This window comes from Sinohyriopsis cumingii, unplaced genomic scaffold, assembly GCF_028554795.1.
Source record: "Sinohyriopsis cumingii isolate HCF-2022 unplaced genomic scaffold, ASM2855479v2 utg001887l, whole genome shotgun sequence".
Lineage (NCBI taxonomy): Eukaryota > Metazoa > Mollusca > Bivalvia > Unionida > Unionidae > Sinohyriopsis > Sinohyriopsis cumingii.
The window spans coordinates 307,811-332,674 of NW_028316078.1; the positions used below are offsets into that span (position 1 = coordinate 307,811).

The window sequence follows — 24,864 nt, forward strand, 5'->3', positions numbered from 1 at the left end:
CAATAAAGTAATCAGTTAACAGCTTGTTGTGATTACAACAATAAAGTAATCAGTTAACAGCTTGTTGTGATTACAACAATAAAGTAATCAGTTACAGCTTGTTATGATTACAACAATAAAGTAATCAGTTACAGCTTGTTATGATTACAACAATAAAGTAATCAGTTGACAGCTTGTTATGATTACAACAATAAAGTAATCAGTTAACAGCTTGTTGTGATTACAACAATAAAGTAATCAGTTAACAGCTTGTTGTGATTACAACAATAAAGTAATCAGTTACAGCTTGTTATGATTACAACAATAAAGTAATCAGTTAACAGCTTGTTATGTATACATGATAACCTTAATCTCCTTACTCAGCCATGCATCACTGCACCTGTTGCAATTACTGATGGAACAGTTACCCACTAGACTCATTCTGGCTGGTTTCTGTTATGCACATAAATATCCAAAATGGTATTTTATCCTGCCTCTGGGACAATCACATGTATGCTAAAGCCAAACGAATACTAATTATAGGTAACCCAAGCAATCTGTTCTCCATTCATAGGTTACATGCTTTACTTTATACACAAAGTGTACAGTTTTCAATAGTAAGGGACATGTACTATGATAAACATTAATAAATTACCTGTCCTTCAACACCATGACGATAAATTTGTATATTTCATCAGCACAATACAATTTTTTTAGGTAAATTAGATTTTTACATTCGACAAGCCTGATAGGCACTTCATTTAAAATACAGGAGGGGCCCAATCTGAATTTAATGGGTCCTCAGGCATCAAGCTGTTGGAATTTTCAAGCACTTATTTTTAAAAAAATACAATATACTGTTTATTATTATCATTGTAGTGTTATTGAGATTGTTTTGTGTATACTGCACACTATTCAACAAAGTCATAAAATATGCATATATGGTGTTCTATTCCAAATTTATGTTCCACACAATATTACTGTATTCTGTTCACTTTAATCTTGCCTATATATTAAAACATCAGTGACTTAAAATAATCACTAATCTTAGATTCTTTTGTGCACTATGACAAAACACTAATTTCATTACTGACTGACAGCTTACATATGACTTTTAAACAGATGAATGACTATCTGGTAGCCAGGCTTGTATAAATTAGATTTGGAAACATATGTGCATGCTTCAAAGCCAGTCACTCAGCTCACCAAGATCAAACGACAGTTGGCTTATGCAAGAGACCTGTGATGAATAGGGAATCAGAAGAAGCCATTCATGGATATTTTTGTGACCATGAAATGAAAATTTGTCTGCCTTTACAGATAAGTTTTAAATATTGAATGATCCCTGACCCAAATTAAAAGGAAGGTAACTTGTATCTCATTGCAAAGATAAACTTTTTTCATAAGAGAATGTTTTAATTCGCAGAGACGTCAATGAAGATATTGAACTCTGTCTGTCACACTAGTACAAAAGTGACTTCCATTTCTGCTGTGATAACATGACTTTTCCCACCATCAAGCAAACAAATTGCTTTAACCGTTTCCTGTAAGGATAAAAACTGGCTTACTTCAGAATTTGACATATTGACTCTTTGACTTATAATGATAGTGTGACTGAAGTATGGTGAAGACATGTGAGATATGAAATATTTACTCATTGTTTCATATGATATGTCTTTATCTAAACAATACCTTGATCATCAAACAAAAGCTTAATTTGCACACTGGGATTGGTCACTTTTGATACATACAAGTGACCGCTTTAGGCAGGGAGAAACCATTGTTGGTTAAGAAACACCTGACTGCTGACTGCAGAAGGCAAGTGACGATTACACACTGGACATTTATATAAGAAGATTTGTGGGATTAGAATGGCCATTGTGATCAACTGGCTGCTATGTAGGGATGACTGTTAGGACAAGTTTTACTATATTTAGAAATTGAAAATGTAGGGACTTGTACTGCATGTACATGTAGTTACTTTTATCTGCTAGTGGAACACATTTTTGAGTTTATATAAATGATTTTGGAAACTTAATTCCTTAGCCAATAAACTTGCTGAAATTTATAATTGAGGGAGAAAAAAATTCATAGTGATAACCAAGTCTAAAAATTTGGAACTTAAGCCTTTCATAGTTGAAACAGAATATAGCTGAAATAAAAAACAATTTGTACAGCAGAACTCATCAGTCCCTCCTTAGGATGATTGTAAACAAAGGGGCAGGATCTGGAATGTAGACTTCAACACCCTTGCTAGTAGTTTGAAGTCTGTAGGATCTGGCAAGGAGTGTCATTGATGCATGTGACATGGAATATTTCTACAGTCTGTAGACCTTGAAAGTCTCTGTCACAATTAAGGGATGCCATACCAGATCTTCATACCGGGGCAATTGTGGTATCACCAGTGGGAGGAGGCTGTTTGACATGCCACAAAAATGTCACAAGGACACAGCTTTCAGTGATTGAGATTTTTAAAAATTAGTTCACCCTGGTTCTTATCATGTGGTGGGTTGAAGTCCACTTGCTCCATGACTCGGGGTGCAGATTTGAGAACATGAGTGAGGGGAGAGCATGGTCCAGGTCATGGGTCAGATGGACATGTATTGCTACATGCTAATGGATGTCAAAATAAATATTGCCATTTTCTTGAGGCCATCTACTAGTACTATCAGGATCTTCAAAAACCTGCGATCCCACAGTACCACAGTTATTGGCTGCTGGAGATATAGAAAGAGCACCTGTGCATGTGAACTTCTTGAGACTTCATTTTGGGGCCATTTCTACTTTGTCATAATCTGTGAGGTCATCCACCTGAATAGAGCATATAACTGGCAGTTACTCATATTGTTGGTGGGGTGATTGTAAATGTCATCACCTTCTCAGGCTCATGTTACATTTTCAGTTTATGAGATCTCAAAAGCTGCAGACAAAGAACATGTCAGCCATGACATGGCAGTAGAAACATTTCAAGCAACAAAGACAGTTCTGCCACAAGCATACCAGGGGTCTTGATTACCCGCAAAATCACCCACATACAACAGTATGCTAAACTGACAAAACAGAGTAGAAGTGAAACCTCATGCAAGTACTACCTGATGACTGGTGGTGTTGGCCCTCAGCCCATCACAGACCCAAAATTATTGACTATTACTCCTATTCGCCTGATTCATCATGGGTTTGCAGACTTTTTGGCATCCAGTGGACTAAGCCTTGTCTTGTTATTATGGTATGCTCCCATTTTGTGGTTGTCACAAATGTATGATGGCCTTTGAGTGATGAAACTCTTGTTTTTCCTTCGGACGCACTTGAGGTAGATGTACCTGAGGATTTTCTGTTGTGACTATCGTTGAGGTAGATGTAGTACCTGAGGTTGGCTGTTGTGTGACTATCCTTGAGGTAGATGTAGTACCTGAGGTTGGCTGTTATGACTATCCTTGAGATACCTTTGACATATCTTGATGCTATCTGCCAAGAAGATGGAGTACATCTTGGGTTGGAAGCTATTGTCCAGCCAGAATTCTCATTACTTTAACTTTTTTTATGGTTTTTGGTAATCCTGCAGAAATCTCATAAACAAGATTTAGCAACCTTCTAAACCATTAGCCACTTGCAGAAATTATAGCTTTTCATTTTTGTCTTCGTATACCAGTTGCAAAACAATTCACTAAAATAAAAAAAATTGTGGTACATTTATGACCCTGCTACAATAACACCAATATGGCCAGCCCTTGTTGGCTATTCCAGCAGGGGTGTTTAGCTTAAGGATGGTGGGTATAGCAAATGTAGTAGCCAAATTCCAAAGCAATGCTGTAACTTTCTGTGCTATGGTAAATCATCTCCCCCACATTGTGCCTCCACTGGTCAATGAGATTTAAACCCCCCCCCCCCACTGTACCTTGTCCATGTCACTCTGGATGAAAAAGTGTTGTGTCTTGAAACCCTGATTGCTACTACTTGTGTTAACAATGAGACCACCCATTAAAGAGACAGGGAAACCTGGGACCTGGCATATCAACTTCATATGCTTAAGTGAGTCTTGGGCAAAAAATGTACAACCAGTCTTAAGTGATCACACAGCAAAATGGGAATCTCAGATAGGGACAGTAAAGCATGCAGGGCTATTATGGCAATGCTCTGACAGCAGATAGTAGCCCTGAGAAAGATGATTGCTTTTTTATTTGCTGCTTGCTGGGGCTGCTGAGGTGGTGACTGCAAAATGTATTGCCCAAGAGGCCTATTTTTGCCACCATTAGTGTGTTTTGAAGAATGGTTGCCACCTCACATGCCATTGCCTTTATTTGTTATGGTACACTGAATCTCATTTGAAGGTTGTGCTTTGTTGGCAACCTAACCGCTACCTGAGCTGGCACAAAGTTACTGCAGGCATCAGCAGGGAAGAAACCAGTGCACATTTTAACCATTGAGTGTTGACAGTACTACAACATTTCTAAATTAAATAGAACTCACAGTTCAAGCTGGCCTCAGGGGTCTCAACCATTCTGACAATTTGCATTTTCCTTGGTCCACCCAGTGGATTGCCAGGAATTGGTCCGAGCATGCTTTCCCAGAATCCCTATTTTAAATCTACTCTGTATATTTCTCAGAAAAATCCCTTTTGTTCAGTTTAAAAAAATTACATATCATGGTCATTGATAGAGGAGTTTAGTCATGTTGTAAAAGAAACTGATGAAGAATGGGTTAGAAAAGTTATAATAATTTAAAATTATGTATGGTAGTTGCTAAAGTTAAACTCGGTCATCTTCCCATCTTGGAAGCTGTCCCATTTTATTTTGTGAACATTTTGTCAGATTAACTAGACCCTTTTGTTGCAGTGTTTTTATATTGTGAACATTTCATAAGATTAACTATACACTTTTGTTATGATGTATTTACTTTGTGGACATTTCATAGGATTAACTACCATATTTCATGTATTATTTCATACCCTTTAATTTTTCGTACACAATCCAGTTATCAGAATCATAATTATTTAAATGTATCATAATTTTTCATGCATATCACTTTTTATTTTTCGAAAAATCCCATTAAATTATCAGACAAAATTTCTACTAAGAAGATTTACATTGCAAAAAAGATAAAAAATACTGTATTGCCATTTTGTTTTTGCATAAATTAATAATTAATTGTTGGTGAGAAAATAAAATGATTGATGCATAAGCTCTCTTATTGTCATTACAATATCTACTAGTGTTTATTAACAAATGGACATAGGACTCCACAGACCATACCTTTTAATATTATCGCTAATTCCCCTTTTAAGTCCGTCACTGTAACAAAACACCACATGTATATTAAAATGAGTTCGGAAGCTCTTTGATGTTTTCTCATCTACAAAAAATTACATCTCAGTACATGTGAAAGTGAAGACCACAGACCATTGGTCAACTAGTCTTATTGTTTCATTATAGTCATACAAACACAAAATATAAAAACCTTGTCATTTTTTATTGTAAATTTTAAAGACACGGACTCCATTAAATCGATTTGTATATATACATATACTATCTTTTAAGTGCTTGTTCTGTTTTGACTTGGATATAATTAACATTTTATTGCAAATCTTTTCTACGATATACTCTTCTATTATCTTTTTTGACGAGTTTGAATAAAAAATAATGCGTATGATCACTTGTCCTTATAATAAATTTTGTATGGACAATGGCTTCAATAACACATTGACAGAGTTTCATTTCCCTAAAAAGAGCCTCATTTCCCTACTGGCAGCCTTGCTGATTTGACCTATTTTCTCTATTCTTGCCCTCAATCTGGTTTCAGCTGGAATAATGAAAGCGCTAAGCATGTTTAATTACTGTGTAAATAACACTGCATAGCCATGTGGTTGTTTTGACAGTGTACATCAAAATTATATCAAGAATGAATTGTTGATTTAGCGGTATTTATTGATAATGGAATATAGTAGGGTCATAATACTTGAGGATTATCACAATCATCAGGTAACTCATAATATTCTTTTTCTATTTGCAAAAGCTACAAATAAAAACCACCCTGAATAAATATGGTCTTGTACACTGAAAAAAATTTTGTTTCATCTCTCTCTCTCATGCACACACACACACACACGCATGTGTGCACACACTTACGTGCATTAACTAAAACATGATTTCAAGTTCTTTATTTTTTTATTGCAATTTAATAATGAGATTATTGTTACTGTAAAAATACAAGTTGCACTTAATTTCTTGACAATGTGGACTCGTATCATTGCATACAATTTACCAATAAATAATACCCATAACTAATACATGTTCAAACCATCTTAATCATTTTGCCAACATTACACAACATAACAGCTACATATGCTCTAAATGCAGACGAGCTTGCACACTGAGACATAATCCCCCTCTCTCTCTTTCTCTCTAGTTCACTAATAACAACAATAATCTTTTTGAGTGCTTTTATTTTTATTGTAATTAGATTCTTGAGTTGAGAGCAGAATGAGACAGAAAATATACATTTACTTTGTATGCTTGTACCGTTAGGTTGTTGAGTAGCGTGTGTTCGTAAGGACTTGTTCAGGTAAAATCCCTTTATTTTTCGTACTCGATCAGTACAACAAAATGATAATTATTTATTTTGCATATAATTTTTTATACAATGAAATTAATATATTTTTGTGTATGCAAAATTACATGAAATACAGTAGACACTTTTGTTACAGTATTTTTAATTTGTGAATATATCATAGGATTAACTAGACAATTTTGTTACATTGTTTTTATATTGTGAACATTTCATAGGATTAACTTGACACTTTTGTTACAATGTTCCATTTATATTTTGCAGTATGATCATTTAGAATTCCCTGGAGTTGTGCCAAGGAGTTTCCTGGGTCCTGTTGTGATTGCACTAATTTCAGCTCCATGGGCCTGGTTAGTCCATTTGCTTGGAGGTCATAAATTTATTGTGCAGTACTTAGGTTGGTTGCAATTTAAAGCCACTCAGAAAATAATTTCCTTGCTTTTTTATCTTTAGATATGTATATACATTCAGCTAGGTTTCCTGTTACAGATGCATATGCAGGATATAATTTGACCTTAGAAATTAAAATGTTTTTTACAATCACGTCATCAGTTTGTTTTCTTAAAGATGTGTTTAAACTACAATTTTTTGTATCTGTTTAGTTCTAGCTGTTAAGATGGAAACATGAAACATTGTCCTAAAATAACATTTAAATTTGTGATATCTTCGGTCTATAGAAAATATGAGACATGTTTAGAAAAGGTACTCAAATAGAGGCTACCGTGACAATGTTTTCGGAAATTTGTTTGCATATATTGGGATAGGTAACAAGACAGAAAAGTAACACTTTTGTTGTCATCCAAAAATATTAAGGGACAGAGTACCATCTTAACTTACTTATAAGAGGCAGACTGCACAGACCCAGATCTGCCATTGCATAGTGCACCAGCAAATCTTGGTCTCTGCAGTGTGTTAAGAGTAATTAGTTGAACCAACGACATAGACACTTATCTGCAGGCACATTATGAGATGGCAGATCAGGATCTTTGTTGTTTGCAGTTTGACTTGACTTATAAGCAAGTACATGTGGTAAACATGCAGTTATCATGTCTTTATCAACATATGTTTGTTTGCTTGATCTGTCATGTAGAAACACAAGATATCATCGTAAAGACGCTATGATGTTTTTTCATTAGATTGGTTTAACATTTTATTTATTATTGTGCCTAGGCACATGCTACATGTCTAAATTCTCACTGACTTAAACCTTACTAAATTAACAAGGCCAAAAAGAGAAGAATGTTTGCTGTATATTATTCTAAAGAGAAGATTGATGCTTTTGTTTATTTACTGATAATCATCAAATTGTTTTGAAAATTATATTTACACAAAATGATATAGTGCAGCATAGTTTATGTGAAGTATAACAAGAACTTTTGAAATTAATTTCCTACTTTTTTCTGATGTAATAAACTGAAATTTTAATGTGGAATATACTCATAATTCTACACAATACCTAAATTATTTGGGTAACTACAATGAGGTTAAAGCTTGCCATAATAAGCACACCTGACAAGCCCACACCATTGATGTCATAAAGAATGTAATAATGTTTGACATACTTGTAGAGTAAATCTTAGAGTAATCCCCCACTGTTGAGAGCTTTCCACTTTGGAGGTGTATTCTTTCTCTCAGTGTGGTCACATGGAATAAAACACATGCAGTTTCCATTGTTGGGACTTTTTTAACCGACAAATAAAATTGTAACAGGACACAAAACATACATGGTGGTAAGTTTCAGGAATATCCAGACATTTTGGGATGGTTTCAGCAGCTATTTCACTCCCACAAGGCATGCTGAGATGGAAATGTGTGTTTCATAATGGATATTTTTATGCACGTTTTGTCTAAAAGTTGGGAGCATGCACTTTTTAAGGCATATGTGGGTATTATGTTAAACATGGTAATGGTTTACAATATTTCTATCCATTTTCAGTGAGATTTGTACTTGGAAGCTTCGTTTTGTGTGGATTATTGTCCTTTGCCAATGCTGTGGGAGAAAAATTTGGACGAAATGTGAAATTAACTTTCTTGGTGATCTGTGCATCCCAGTTCCATTTCATCTTTTACATGACAAGACCCCTGCCTAACATCTTTGCCCTGCCTTTAGGTGAGTTTTTATATTTAGAATATATAGGAGTTCTTGTGTCCATGCTGTACTTTTACTTATCAAATTTAAATTTAAATATGTCTTAAAATTTGAATTTTCCTTACATGTACTTATTTGGGGAAAAATAATATTTTATCTTTCTCATTAGTTTTAAATAGGACACTTGGTGGCAGAGTGGTCTAAATTGCTCTTCAGCTCTAATCACTGCCATCTTACCTCTGTCTGCATGGGTTTAAGTCCTGGGCTTGGCCAATGTGGGTATGTGAGAAAGCTTGCCATTTGTTTCCTATGGGTTGGTGGTTCTTACTGGGGTTTTCCCAGGTTCTTCCTCCACCAGTTATACTGGCTGCCATGTATATAGTCTATTGTTTGCTGACAAATGATGCTAAACTCAATAAGAACAATGTCAGTTTAAAACTATTATTGCTGTACCTTTTTTGGGTAATATTCAGATAATCTCTTCAATAGGAAGCAAATTTATTTTCTTTGAGTCTTAAGTTTGCAATGACCAATATTCAAAGTCAGAATATAACCTTTGCAGTGTTGTATCATGGCACTTGTGTACAATATTTATTCCAGTTAAGATGCTAGCATGAATAATCAGTGGAAGTTCACAGTAATTTTTTTCTGCCTTTTTTGTAGTATTGATGGCCTTGAGCTGTTGGTTGCACCAGAGGCACATTGGATTTGTATGGTATGCAGGAATATCCATAGTAATATTCCGCAGTGAGCTGGGTCTTTATCTTGGTGTTATTCTTTTGATGGACCTGTGGACACAGAGGCTTCACTTGTTTACATTCCTGAAAATCGTAATACCTGCTGGAATTTTTCTGATTGGTCAGTTTTTTGTTTATTTTCCTTGGGAAATTTTGAAAATTAAAATAGTCTGGAAATGTTACAGTGGACATTGAGTGCTAAGTAAAAATCTGTCAAACAATAACTGTTTCCATCCCTTTTAAATAAGATTGTGATCATGGTGGAATTATGTGATCTTTCGAGAAATGTTTCATCAGAGTAAACACATGGTAGCATTATAAAGTGTTTTCAAAACTGCATTATCATCATAAAAATGAAAATTTTATTTAAGTGAAATATAAGATAAGTACATAGAGGATATTTTCTTTTCCAATGTAATTATAAGATATATTTCATCTTGTGGTACAAAAACCAAATATTTTCAAGAGTGGCAAGGCCATGAGGTATTATGACATTTACTTCCAGGTTTGACTGTCCTAGTTGATTCCTACTTTTGGCTGAGATGGTTGTGGCCAGAGGGGGAGGTGTTCTGGTATAACACAGTTTTAAACAAAAGTTCTCACTGGGGAGTATCCTTTAAAATTAAGAAAATATTACACCAGCTTGAGTGATTTTATTACAGTCTATGATTTTGATTAATATTTTCTTCATAATATTTTGTATAAATTGCTGGAAAAGCAACCTATGAAATGTATTTACGTAGGATACTGTTCAACATTTCTGATGCTATGTGACATGAGATTTTTTCTTACATTTGCAGTGAATAAAGTGACAGATATTTGAAAATGCAGATCAGAATGTTTTTACAAATTTCACTTGACTCTCTTCCCGTGTGACCTACATTATTTTGGAGCTTCTCGTAGGTCGGTGGTTCTTTCCGGGGTTTTCCGGGTTCTTCCTCCACCATTAATACTGGCCGCCATGTATAGCCTATCGTGCTGAAAAATGGCGTTAAACCCCACAACAACAACAACAACAACATTATTTTGGAGATTAAGAAAGTGATAAAATTTGAAATAATCTGTAATACCTGGTATGTAATTGTCAGCATGGCATGTGCTAAGCGGTCTGTAGGCCAGGTTTAGATCATACAAATCTGAGCTTTAATTTGAGATAGAGTTTTCATTCTCAGCCAATCAAAAATGGTGTTACTGAGATGATGTTTGATTAGCTGACACAAAGTTTCATGCGCATACTTGGAAGTTTATGATTTTCAGGCTAGTTGATGAAACTGGAATAAAACCAAGTAGTTTTACACTTTTTTAAAATTATTTTACCAAATTTAACTACCTTTTTAAGGTAACCCTGGTGTTCCCAAAGAAACATAACAACAGAAGCACGTCACAGCTTTTAAAGCTATGTTTATGACAAATGAAGCCATTTGCAAACTGTTAAAGTAGCCATGAACACTAAAAGTTGCATTATGTATGATGCACCATTTTCAGAATTAGGAAATTTTCCTTAACAAAGAGACATTACCCTATCTGTGGTACTTTTACTCTGCCATTCCACGAGCTCTTGCCTTCAGTGTCCTTTTTATCCCTGTTGGGCTGTATCTGACTGCAGAGTTACGTCCCTTGATCATACCAGCTGTTTTGTTTGTGTGCCTGTACTCGTGTCTCCCTCACAAAGAGCTACGATTCATCATCTATGTCTTCCCTGTCTTTAATGTAGCAGTGGCCTCGGCAGTCACTAAGCTGTGAGTATATCAATATTACCATACATGCTCATTTATGAGCCACTGGCAGATCAGTCTAAGTCAGTGGTTTTCATCCTTTTAGAGAATGAGGACCCTTTTTTAACTAAAAATTATATGGACATGCTAATTACTGAGAAAATACATACCTTGGAATGACCCAACAACCTCCCAGGGGTCCACAGCCTGAAGGTTTGGAACCACTGATTTAAGTTGTTTGCTAATTGAAGTCCAATCAATCTATGTGGACCCTGATCTGTCCTTATAGTATATTAGTGCCATGACAGATCTGGGTCTGAAGTGTTTGTTCTACTTGAAAGCCCAATCAGCTGGTGTGAAATTTGGTTTCTTCTCACAATGTACTGACACAATGTCAGATTTGGGTCTAGTGTGTTTGTTTTAATTTAAAGTCCAATCAGTCAGTATGGAACCTAGTCTCTCCTTACAAAATACTGGCACAGTGGCAGACCTGGGTCTAATGTTTTTGCTCAAATTTTAATTACAGTCAAACAGTGTGGAGCCTGATTCACCTTACAGTATGTTAGTACAATGGCACAGGGTTCCCGTGCGGGTCTGGAATTCTGGAAGAAGTCTAAAATTTGAAAATTGCTTTTCCAGGTTTTGAAAGTGTCAGGAAAAATTGAAAAATGACTAAAATGTCTTGAAAAGTTCTTAAATTTTCATTGGTATGGAAACTGGTCAGATGAATGCTCTTTTGCCTTTGGGACAAATCAATATATACGTCGACAGAAGCCCTAGGTCCTGATTGAACAAATACATTGCTTTCTAATTGTTTTTGTCAACAAACTGCCAGTTTTGACTCATTGTTTGCTCTTTAATTATTTGATGTTGCCACCATAATAACAAAGTGACATTTGTTTTGGCCTTTTATGGCAACTTCATTAACATGTACCCTTCATTAAAGCAAGCTGCTACGATATGCAATAAAAGCAATGCACCTATTATCAAAGGAAGCCAGCACCAAACTTGAATAAAAGCAATGTAATCTGATTGTTGTTGCATTTTCTAAGGTATATGGAACATATTTTTTATACTGTAAAAGTTTCCTTTTTGCAGGAAAAAGTAAATTTTTGCTTATGATGGCTACCAATGGAGGCATAAAACACAAATTCCAATCTTTTCAAAACTAGATATCTGGCCATGAAGTTAATTAAAGGTGGGACATCTTGCAAAGATGTTCGTAAAAAGTTTTATTTTGTTCACATGTGTTGATTAATTAATAAAGAACCACATCCCCTTGGTAGCCTCAGCAAGCCGACAGGTCTCTCAGGCAGACCAAAGTCTAGGCCAATTTAAGTACATGTGTACATGTATCATTTAAACAACAGCCATGTGTTAGCGGTGTCAATCAATATCATAGTGAATTGTGTTATATATATTTGACTTCTCCAATGTTAAGGCACAGAATGACTAATCTTTCTCAAAACATCAATATTAAGCCCGATAAGATGCAAAACAGATGCACAGATGTGGGTCAATCCACTGGAAAAACCTAGTTAATACATGTTATTCATATATCCCAAGGACGAGCACCCAATATTTTTGTTACGTTTAGGCTCTTACAAAACGCAACAAGAAGAAAGGACACATTATTTCTGATTGTTACAAATTGAAAAGTAAGCATCAGAATCAAGACAGACCTATTCCAAATGCTCTTATATCTGAGAGGTCAAGGTCACATTCATGTACTGAAAGCAATACATTTGTTGGGTCTAATAAACTCCAGTCTGATTTTATTATGGAGAATTATGAACCACTCATGTTGAAGGGTTCTATATCACTCTTGGATGATTTGCCCAATCCCATCCCTATTAATATTTTCAGGGCCACAGGAGCTTCATAGTCTTTTATTGTCAGGTACTTTGCCTATTTCTGAGAAGTCTTCTTCAAATGAAAGTGTTCTTATTCAGGGAGTAGAGTGCGGCTTTGTTAATGTTGCTCTCCATTGTGTAAGTTTGTCATCAGACTTAGTCTCAGGACCCATGACAGTCAGAACAGTGTCTGCTTTACCCGTTGAATGCATTCATTTATTACTGGGCAAAGACCTAACTGGAGATATTGTTGTGGTTAATCCACTTGTAACTGACAAACCTTCTTTAGATCAGAAAGTTGATCCTATTGAAAAAGAATTCCCTGATTTATACCCAGCTTGTGCAGTTACCAGAGCTATGGCAGAAAAAGCTCTTGAGAATGATGTTGATCACGAAAGTATACCTTTAGCTGACACATTATTGGTCAGGCTTTTGATGAGGTTATTTCACTCCTTGTTTGGATCAATCAAAAGTTATTGATCACAGTGATCCTCTTTTAACTACTCATTCTCTTTTTTCTAATCACTGTGACAAACGACAATCACTTGTCGTCGAACAGGAAAAAGATCCCAAGATCTCATATTTGTTCAAAGGGCCATTATTGAAACTTAAGCCACTGACGTACCTGTCTGTTATTTCATTAAACATGGAATTCTTATGAGAAAAGGGAGACCTCCCATGGTACCTGCTGGTGAAAAATGGTCAGTGAACTTTCAGATTGTAGTTCCAAAATCTTACAGACAGGAAATACTTAGTCTGGCCCATGAAACTCCTTTGGCTGGTCATTTAGGGATTAATAAGACTTATCACAAGATCTGGACTCACTTCTATTGGCCAAAAACTAAAAGTGATGTTTGTAAATACTGTATATCTTGTCATACTTTTCAAATGGTAGGAAAACACAATCAGAAGATACATAAGACTCATCTGCAACCTATTCCTGCATCTGACGAACCATTTAGCAGAAATATGATAGATTGTGTTAGTCCCTTACCTAAGACCAAGTCAGGTAACCAATACTGGTTGACCATAATGTGTGCATCAACAAGGTTTCCAGAGGCAATTCTTTTGACGAATATTTAATCGAAAACAACAGTAAAAGCTTTAATAAAGATTTTTTAACTCAATTTGGCCTTCCCAAATCTGTCCAAACTAGTCAAGGGTAAACTTTTTATGCTATTGTAACATTTCTAGGACATATCATCTGGGACATGGACAAGTTAGACCTATTGATGCTATGGTCAAAGCTATCTCTGAATTCACTGTGCCTGTAATTTAAAAGCAGCTGACAAATTTATTGAGCAAGAAAAACAAGTTTCTTTGGACTGAAAAATGACAAGGAGGCTTTTGATAAGTTAAATCAGCCAATCATTTAAACTGTCTGTTGATGCATGTCACAGGATGAAACCAGGTTTGGACTGGATTAGGGAAGACACCAAAAGCAACTGCGTTTACAAGATGTTTATTTATAAACGCAATTTAAATATAACAAATCTGACACCATTATAATAAAAAAAAGATAAGGAAAATTATAAAGTTCCTAACATGGAACTATCAACAATTAACTCAACGAAGGAAACAAAACTCCACATTAATTTAACGAATGGAATTTCAAAACAAACGTGAAATGCTATCACTGATCAACAAAATAAAATTGACCTACACTCCAATATAAAGAGTCTTGAATGTATCATTCAGATAACGATTTAGAAAAGAATGTAATTATGTATTGTTCAAATAATGATATTGAAAAGCAGTGTAAATTACTAACCTAACGTTCATAAAACGATATTGAAAAGCAGTGCAAATTACGAACCTATCGATCATAACCAGATATTGAAATAGGAATGAATGAAATGATGAACCTATCAATCGTTCACACAGTGGCATTGCAATAGGAATGAATAACATTATAACCCTATCGATTGTTCACACAATGGCATTGCAATAGGAATTAATAACATTATAAACCTATCAATCGTTCACACAACGGCATTGCAAATAGGAATGAACAACATTATAAACCTATCTATCGTTCACACAATGGCATTGCAATAATAATTAACATAAACCTAATGATTGTTCATATAACTATATGAATGAATGAAATTATTAGCCTATCGATCGTTCACGTAACGATATAGCAATACGTGTAATTAAGAACATATCGATCGTTCATATAACTATATAACAATACATGTAATTATGAACCTATCGATCGTTCATATAACTATATAACAATACGTGTAATTATGAACCTATCAATCGTAAACCGATATTGAAATAGGAATATGAATGAATGAAATGATGAAATGATGAACCTATCGATCATTCATATAACGACATAATAGGAATGAATAATGAAATGATGAACCTATCGTTCGTTCATATAATGACATAATAGGAATGAATGACATTATGAACCTATCGATCATTCATATAACGACATAGCTATAGGGATGAATGACATTATGAACCTATCGATCGTTCATATAACGACATAACAATAGGAATGAATGACATAAATGCAATTGTGGAAATAACATGGAACACTACAACTATCGTGGCGCCCATTTGACGACCAAGATGTTAACTCCGGTTCCACGCGCTCTAGTAAATGGCCAGAGAAGCACCCACGCGTGGTCCGCACCTCTCAGTCTGCTGAAGGATCCCTCACATCACAGACCCGTTGGTCGCAAAGCCCTGGCCCCTTGCACCGAGAAAACCAGTCCCCTCTTCCGATCCAACGTCACCAAAACACAGTGCATACGTCACAGGAACCCCCACAGAGTTCTGTGACTCCACATCAAACGATGTACAAGGCATGGCAGGCATGTATAAAGCAGCTCTACAGCTGGTGACTCCACATCAAACCATATACAAGGCATGGCATTTAGGCAGCTAAAATGATTAAAATTAAACCGTGTAGTACACATGACACAGTTAAGTACGTCTTCAGTCATATATGTAGCGCATGCGCGCACATGAATTCATTACCCAATACATTAATAGTTTAATGCAAACATTGTATAATTAAATACAAGTTGTCTGTTCGGTTGCAACAAATAGCTAACTCGAACCAGACCATAGTAGTTGTAATGTAGCGTTGTATAACCTAGGTATTGACTCTCCGTAGAATTTAGAATAAATATATGTTTCCTGCTTGTTAGCTACTGCATTCAGTGAATATGTTTGCAGATAGAAGCCTTTTTCAACATTAAGGTTCTAAAACATCTAAAGTATAAAAACAATTCTGTCATATAGACGAATAATAATAAAGAATTTCATTACCTCTACAGCTGGAGATTTGCTCCTGTAGAGGGGTAAGCATCCTGACAAGACTTGGCATAATGTGATTTGTTTATAGAGAATTTGCTCTATAAGTACACTAGCTGTGACAGATATGCGCAGCTAGGTACTTAGTTTCCCTGCTGCAAGCAATTTGTTCGTGCAGCATGGTCTGAGTTTCGCTCAGGATTTCAAAATAACTAAGCCGAAAAAATATACCACCCTCGGGTGACACTGTATGCGGCAACGAAACCCGAGTACATTTTTGACAACATATACATATTGATATAACTCCTACACAATTCCGTGACAATGCAAGTGTTGTTGGGGTTGAAGCAGTATTGATTCAAGAAGATGAAAATGGTGTTGATCATCCAGTGTGCTTTTTTTCTAAGAAATTAAATAAGCATCAAAGAAATTCACTCAAGAAGGAATGTTTGGCTTTGATATTGGCATTTCAACATTTTGAAGTTTACGTTAGTTTAGCTCTTTCTTCGATTATTGTTTAGTGATCACAACCCCCTTATTTTCATCGGCAAGATGAAAACTCAAAGACTATTAAGGTGGAGTTTGTTGTTACAGAAATATAATATTGACATCAGGCACGTCAAGGGAAAAGATAATTTAATAGCAGATGCACTTTCCCATGTATAGAAATGTATTAATTCATGTATACTTTGTATAATTCATAAGAGTTCTTATCTTTTTGGGGGAAGTGTTATGTATATTTGATTTAATTTATATTTGATTTAATTTAAGTCTTTGTTTGTAGTTTTAATTTTTTTATTCATTACATGCTATTGTAATTTAACTTTATTTACTGGATTTGACATTTTCCAGAAAATCAGTTCAGTTCTATTTGACCTGATTTTCATAAACAACTAATAATAGAAACTTTGTATCTAATGCTGACCTAGTTCCTGACCTTGATTCAGAATCAGTGAGAGTTGAAGTAAACAACTGTTTTAAAAAACATTATATTCTTTCTCAGAGTAAAGATTCATAAAGTGAAATCAAGGCCATACTTGGAGTACGTGACAAATAACAGGTTTTTCTAGTGGATTGACCCACATCCAGGCATCTGTTTTGCGTTTTGCTCAGGCTTAATATTGATGTTTTTAGAAAGATTGGTCATTCTGTGACCAGTCTTTTGGGCTAATTATTTTGTTTTCTTCAAATTATTTGGATTCCATGAGATTATTTTTCCCTAGAAATACTTGTGCTCTAAATTAATTCTTGGACAAAGACAGTTTTCAAAACTTAGGAAGAATTAAAACACTGGAATATTATTTTCTGTGATTCAACAAAGAACTGTTGACATTTTGTAAGAGCCTAAATATAATAGTTGTTTAGTTACACATGTTTATTCAAAATGAGATATAGATCAAATGAGAACTACCATTTATATCTCTGTTTTTTTGTGTTGTATAATGAAATGTGAGTGATTCAAGAATTTTCTAACAATGTTACTTATGCTCAGATTCATGGATTTTTCATATACATCAACAGCACTAAACACATTATGGATTGAACTACACAAATGAAAGTTGTCAATATACAGTTGTATTTCAGACTAGTTTTGTCTTCAGCTAATCAGAATTTCCATTGTTTATTTTCTCTCAGTGTAGTTAAAATTTTCTTTGTTTATTTTCTCTCAGTGTAAATCCTACTCAATGACAACAGGTCACTTCTTACAAATTTCACTTGTAAGCAAAGTTTGATTTTTGGCCCCCCCCACCAACATCTGTCTCAATGTCTGCTTATGTCAACACTATTACTGTAGTCCAGAGGACATCAAGATAAATTGGTAGTACTGTAGCTGATAAATGAATCAGGTAGATGTTCAATCCCATCATTTTGTTTGGCCTTTGTGCCAACACATTGAGAATTGATATGCATTTTTGATTGCATGGATTATTTCATTAAGTTTTGTGCTGTGCTAGTGAGTATATTCATTTTAATTTAGTTGGATTAGATTTGATTTACCATTGGACCAATCTTTTTGTGTGCCAATGTGTAGACCTAATGTTAGTATTTAAAGAATGCCAGGACATTGTGTTTATAACATTTTGTGGGAGGAAACTGATTTGAAAGCCTTCTACAGTTAAGACCAAAGCTTCATGTTGGCTATGCAGGAAAAAATTTGATATTTCCAACATGGGGGCTTTCAGCTCTTTAAATCCATATGAAATTATTGAAACACATTGAAGCTTCATCATGATCAGGTTCCAATATATCCATTATTTCAATGCTTTTGATGAAAGACTCTTTCCCCAAGAATTTCTCTCTGAATACAGCCACATTTGGTCAATAAACTTGTCACATTATTGGGTCTGGAAATTTTTGTTTTTTTAATTTCTTTGGTCAGAAAGAGGTCTAGAATCTTTTTATAAATTTTTTTAGGCAGTTGGGTCAAAGTTGTTTAATCTAATTGAATTTCTAACCAGTGCTGACACTTTTTCCTCCTTGCTATTTACCAGTACAATGGTAGGTGTTTTTTAACCTGAAATTCTGCTCAAACAGTGTGGACTCTGATTTCGTCTCACAGTATACCAACAGAATAGCACATCTTGTTTTAAAGTGCTTATTCTAATGAAAAAATTCCAATCAGGCATTGTGGACCCTGATCTCGCCTCACTATTCCAGTACGGTAGCAGATCTTTGTTTAAGGTGTTTATTCTAATTGAAATTCCAGTAAAACATTGTGGACCCCAATCTTGCCTCACAATATATGAGTACAATGACAGGTCTTGGTTTAAGGTGTTTATTCTAACTGAAAAAATTCCAATCGTGTGGACCCTGATTTCATCTCATGGTATACCACTATAAGGGCAGATCTGGCTTATTGCTATTTACTATGGTGCGTGCATTATATTCCAGTAACAAGTATGGTACAATACTAAGTGCAGAGGCCAGTTCACATGTATCGTCCTTCTTTATTTGGTATTGCCAACTAGTGATCTCTTACTTTAAAGCCATTGATTATACAACTTTGTTGTTGTTGTTGTTGTTGTTGTTGTAGGGTTTAACACCATTTTTCAGCACGCGATAGGCTATACATGGCGGCCAGTATTAATGGTGGAGGAAGAAACTGGGAAATCCCTGGAAAGAACCACCGACCCTCGAGAAGCTACTGGCAAGCTTTCTCACATATCCACATTGGCCGAATCCGAGACTCGAACCCACGCAGACAGAGGTGAGATGGCAGTGATCCGTAACGGTGGATTATACAACTACCTATCTTACTTGAATTTTGTTTTATCATCCTTGTTGATACATGCCTCATTATAAGTCTCCCCAGCTTGCTGCCCATAAACAGTGTTGTACAAAAAGGAGCACTGTTCATCAAAATGTGTAGAGTTTTGGATCTTAAGTTAAATCAGATATGAATCATTTGCAGCTTGAGCTTTAAAACTCATCCTCAGGAAAAAAACCTGTCCATTTTTGGATTGTGCTGATGTAATGTTAAATACATTACAATACATTTCCTTGTTTATGATCCTGAACTTTAATATGGATATCATCTCTTGACAGTTTTGAATCCAGTATTGTAAATATATGACATAAATTTACAGTAGTCTTTACAATATTAAAAATATATACATTTTAAATATTCACTGTGCTCTTTACTCTATTAAAAATATGTACATTTTAAATATTCACAGTGCTCTTTACTCTACTATGAATATATACATTTTAAATATTCACAGTGCTCTTTAGTCTATTAAAAATATATACAGTAGTCTTTACTTTATTATAAATATACAAAGTAGGTTTTACTGTATTATAAATAACTGTTATGCAATGATGGTAGTGCCAGAGATTAATAAAAGAAGAAAAAATTATGTTCTTATGTCATATTCTTAAGAGCAACAGTAAGATGTTGTTTATCATTTCAGATTGTTCTAAGGTTATGTATCCATCTTATATTCATGATATACTGTTACAGGGTTATGTGTCCATCTTATAATCATGATATACTGTTACAAGGTTATATATCCATCTTATATTCATGATATACTGTTACAAGGTTATGTGTCCATCTTATAATCATGATATACTGTTACAAGGTTATATATCCATCTTATATTCATGATATACTGTTACAAGGTTATATATCCATCTTATATTCATGATATACTGTTACAAGGTTATATATCCATCTTATATTCATGATATACTGTTACAAGGTTATGTATCCATCTTATATTCATGATATACTGTTACAAGGTTATATATCCATCTTATATTCATGATATACTGTTACAAGGTTATATATCCATCTTATATTCATGATATACTGTTACAAGGTTATATATCCATCTTATATTCATGATATACTGTTACAAGGTTATATATCCATCTTATATTCATGATATACTGTTACAAGGTTATATATCCATCTTATATTCATGATATACTGTTACAAGGTTATATATCCATCTTATATTCATGATATACTGTTACAAGGTTATATATCCATCTTATATTCATGATATACTGTTACAAGGTTATATATCCATCTTATATTCATGATATACTGTTACAAGGTTATATATCCATCTTATATTCATGGTATAATGTTACAAGGTTATGTATCCATCTTATATTCATGATATACTGTTACAAGGTTATGTGTCCATCTTATATTCATGATATACTGTTTGAAATAAATACAGAAAACTATATTTTATTCCAGGTGGCTTAATCGACACAAGTCAAAGGTCAAATGGCTTCTGGCGGTTATATCAGCAGCACACATCCTGGGAAATGTTTTAGTGACCTGTATGTTTCTCTACATTTCACATCACAACTACCCAGGGGGTGAAGCAATAGCCAGGCTTCATTTGCTAGAGTCTCCAAACACTGGTAAGGTTGAAGGACATGTAGCATTATATCAATGGTAATAAGGTCCTGAGTACCAAGCAAAACTTATGAAATAAATTACTATCAGTGATATATGTTGGTAGTCCATTCTAATTTTTTCCTAATAAAACTGTGAGTAAAACTTATTGGTGGATATGCAGATTTTGTTTTAATATAACCTCACTTAAATACAGGGTTCTCAGACCAGTCAGTTATACCTGTGAAAAATCAGGTATGTTGCTCACATATGTGCGTAGTCAGAGGTTGGTTCAACTCTACAATTAAAAAGAAAATGACACACAGTTCAGTCATTTTTCTGTTTATACCCATCCCCATCTTCAATCAGTGCATTCTTATTATGGTAATAATTTGATGGTGGTAAAATATGGAACCACAGAATTAGACTATCTGTACAGTATGTTTAGAATTTATTGCCAATTTTTATTAGTTGAAAAGATATCCCAGTCATAGAAGTCAGAAAGGTTGAATAAAATAAAATTTGGCAACATTCTGCATTATATTTCAGATTATAAATAAGTTATGAAGTAATCAGCAATGATTGAATATTCAGAAATCTGTATTGATTAAATTGGTGATTGAATATTCAGAAATCTGTATTGATTAAATTAGTGATTGAATATTCAGAAATCTGTGTTGATTAAATTAGTGATTGAATATTCAGAAATCTGTATTGATTAAATTAGTGATTGAATATTCAGAAATCTGTATTGATTAAATTAGTGATTGAATATTCAGAAATCTGTATTGGTTAAATTAGTGATTGAATATTCAGAAATCTGTATTGATTAAATTAGTGATTGAATATTCAGAAATCTGTATTGATTAAATTATCAGCATATCTGTAACATAAATAATTTTTCTTACTCTGACTGGAACAAATATTGCAAGTTCTTCTGCATAGAAAATATGTTCCACTTTAGTGATTTACAAAATTCTTTTGATTTTGAGGTATATTTTTTTATTATGGTTGCAGGATGGCTTTTTATACTGTTATCTTATATGCTCTAGTGGGGGATATTGTGAGACCATCTACTGGTCTGTCTGTTTGTCTGCTTTAAAGGAGATTCACAAAATTGTGTTGTTTTGTTGCAATTCGTATGACCATATGTAAGAGGTATGTAATTCTTGGCTCCTACCCCTTGGGTCCCTCAGAGTTTGGCAAAGGTAATATGTCCAAATAAATTCAGTTACAGTGAAATTTTCAAATAATTTATGACCAACTTTATATATTTGCATAGGTGAAAAAGCTCCATCATATGACAGAAATTCCATCTTGACAATGTCCCCACAGTTTGATCTTCCAAATCATGCAAATTGAGATGGGGGTGGGGGTAGTGGGTTCAAGTGGTTTGAAAGCGTTTAGTAGGGGAAAAAAAATCATTGTTTAGGGATACTAAATTTTAAACCTATGACTTACTGTCGAGTGAGCAATTGGAAGTTTTCATGTGGTATTCAATTCACTCGAGGCTCCTTGAATGTGTTCTGCTGAATTATTAAAGTCATACTTCACTCCATAAGTACTACTAATTCAGTCATTATATTCCACTGCTATATAATTTCTATATTTGCCTCATAAGAATGATAGCAGGTAGAGGTCGCTGAATTATTTGAGTGAGACACCATGGCTGGTTCTGTTCCTCCATGTTTATCATTCTACCATGGTTTATCTTGGCTTGGTATTTGTCAATCAGGACTATTGTAATTTTTCCAGTGCTGAATTCACAGACAACAAATGCATTCTTTTTTTCTTCTCTCCAGTTCAGTAAAGTTACAAATGTATAAATGGCTAAAAGAACAGCACACTTCTTTTTCCTGAGTTCAAACATGTAACTATCTACTTTTCCCCAATTGTTGGTACTGTATGGAGGAAAATGTGTTGTCTATTTCAGTTGTTTATACAATGTATATATGACAACTGACTTTCATGGTGAGAACAGGAAAATAACTCTGAAACATAAAAGGCAGTCAGCATACAAAAACAGTCCATGCTCACAGATTTAAGACCGAGAAAATATTATTTGTTGACTAAGTGAATGAAAGTGAAATTGTTTAAGATCAGCCTTTTAGAATAAGCAATTGCAGTTATTTGTTAAATGAAGGAGGCTCAAGGATTTGTGCAACAAATTAAATGTTTTATACAACTTTTGTCACAATTGTGTGTTACATTAAATTATGGTTCAAGTTTATACATGTCTCCCCAAATTTGCCCTGGACCCACTAGGGGGCCTTGGCAGCCCCTTTGACCCCATAGCCTACTTTTCAATATTGTGGTTTTTCCCAACTTTCACCCATGTATATGCAGTTCTGGTACGAATACACATTATGTTTTTGATGGGTTTTGCATTATGATCAAAATTATAATGTCATGAAATTTGGAATTTGTACATGTCTGTGATAGTGTTAAAACTGCCTATGTGTCAAAACTTGTTGGCCTAAGTTAAGACATTGGTTTTTTTGGGTTTTGCATTATGATCAAAATTATAATGTCATGAAATTTGGAATTTGTACATGTCTGTGATAGTGTTAAAACTGCCTATGTGTCAAAACTTGTTGGCCTAAGTTAAGACATTGGTTAATTCATCTACATAGTGGTAAAGAATATAGCGGATAACAATATTCAGAAATTTAGGTTGTTACATGTTGACCTGCTCTTCCAGTTAGCACTCATTTATTTTTCTTTCAGATGTCCATGTTCACATTGATGTTGCCACAGCACAGAGTGGTGTTACAAGATTTACACAGCTTAATGATAACTGGGTGTAAGAAGCAGTTGTTCTATACATTGTTCTTTCACACTGACAGATGTGTGTCATCTGTGTGCTTATCTTCCAGTCATTTTTTGTTGTATTATTATTTAGATGGGTTGATCATACTTACCATGGCTTGTCAAGATTTTAGATCGGGGGGGGGGGGCAAAAAGAGAAAGGGAGCGGATAGATAAGTGGTTACTTGCTGTGGATACTTGCCTTGTCTTCCATTTCTAGCTTAGTTTGGCTTTGTTTAAACACTATATTTAGTATCACATGCAGTGATATTTTGAGAACTAATATGCTTTATTGGACAACTGTTTTAATGTCACATCCGTAATTCATAATCCATGGAGGGGCTATATAGTGTTATATATGTCCATGTCATGTCAGAGTCATCAAGAAGGTTGTCCTGTTCAGTCATTTTTGAAGAACGTCATGCATTTAAGCCAAATTTGATACAAGACTTTTCATTAAAACGACCTGGGTCAGTTTTATTTTCATTGTTTTTCTGCAAATTTGACAGTTCAATGATACCTGGGTGTAAGTAGTGGCAATACTCAATTTTGTCTTTTCAGTTTGGCAGAGATATTTTAAATAGTCATGTGCAGCTTTACATCAGTTTGTTGGTTTTCCTTTTAACTGGTTCTCCTTGTAACATAAATTAGAGAAAGGGATGACCATATTTTGCATGATTTAACAAGAGAGGGGTTTACATGCATGATAGAGTGTGTATGAGTGGGGAGATGGATAGAAAGTAAAACAAAGGCATGGTTGTTGTTATGGCTTTGATCACTTGCATAGTATTTTTTAATGCTGTATTTAGTGTCATATGCTGTGATAATTTGAGAACTGTATATTGGTTTGACCGGTTGTACTTGTTCGTTATAGGATTGAAGTTAGTAATATCATAAGTATTCAATATGTTTTGGCTGTCAGATTCTGACATGAAATTCGACTTGAATCATCCGTTTTTCAAAACATGAGAATCAGAAATGAAATATTATA

The 24,864-nt window shown here is 34.5% G+C and overlaps 1 protein-coding gene across 4 annotated transcripts in view; it reads left to right on the plus strand.

Moving 5' to 3' along the window:
• The window catches only part of LOC149771383 (dol-P-Man:Man(7)GlcNAc(2)-PP-Dol alpha-1,6-mannosyltransferase-like), a 35,381-nt gene that overhangs the window by 5,584 nt on the left and 4,933 nt on the right, over positions 1-24,864 (plus strand). For all 4 annotated transcript variants that reach the window (XM_089948521.1, XM_089948524.1, XM_089948525.1 and 1 more), the window contains 7 exons: positions 6,805-6,937; positions 8,477-8,650; positions 9,293-9,487; positions 9,872-9,975; positions 10,879-11,105; positions 20,922-21,091; positions 23,793-23,868. In XM_089948521.1, coding sequence (XP_089804647.1) covers positions 6,805-6,937; positions 8,477-8,650; positions 9,293-9,487; positions 9,872-9,975; positions 10,879-11,105; positions 20,922-21,091; positions 23,793-23,868 — 1,079 coding nt within the window. The remainder of the gene's footprint in view (positions 1-6,804; positions 6,938-8,476; positions 8,651-9,292; positions 9,488-9,871; positions 9,976-10,878; positions 11,106-20,921; positions 21,092-23,792; positions 23,869-24,864) is intronic.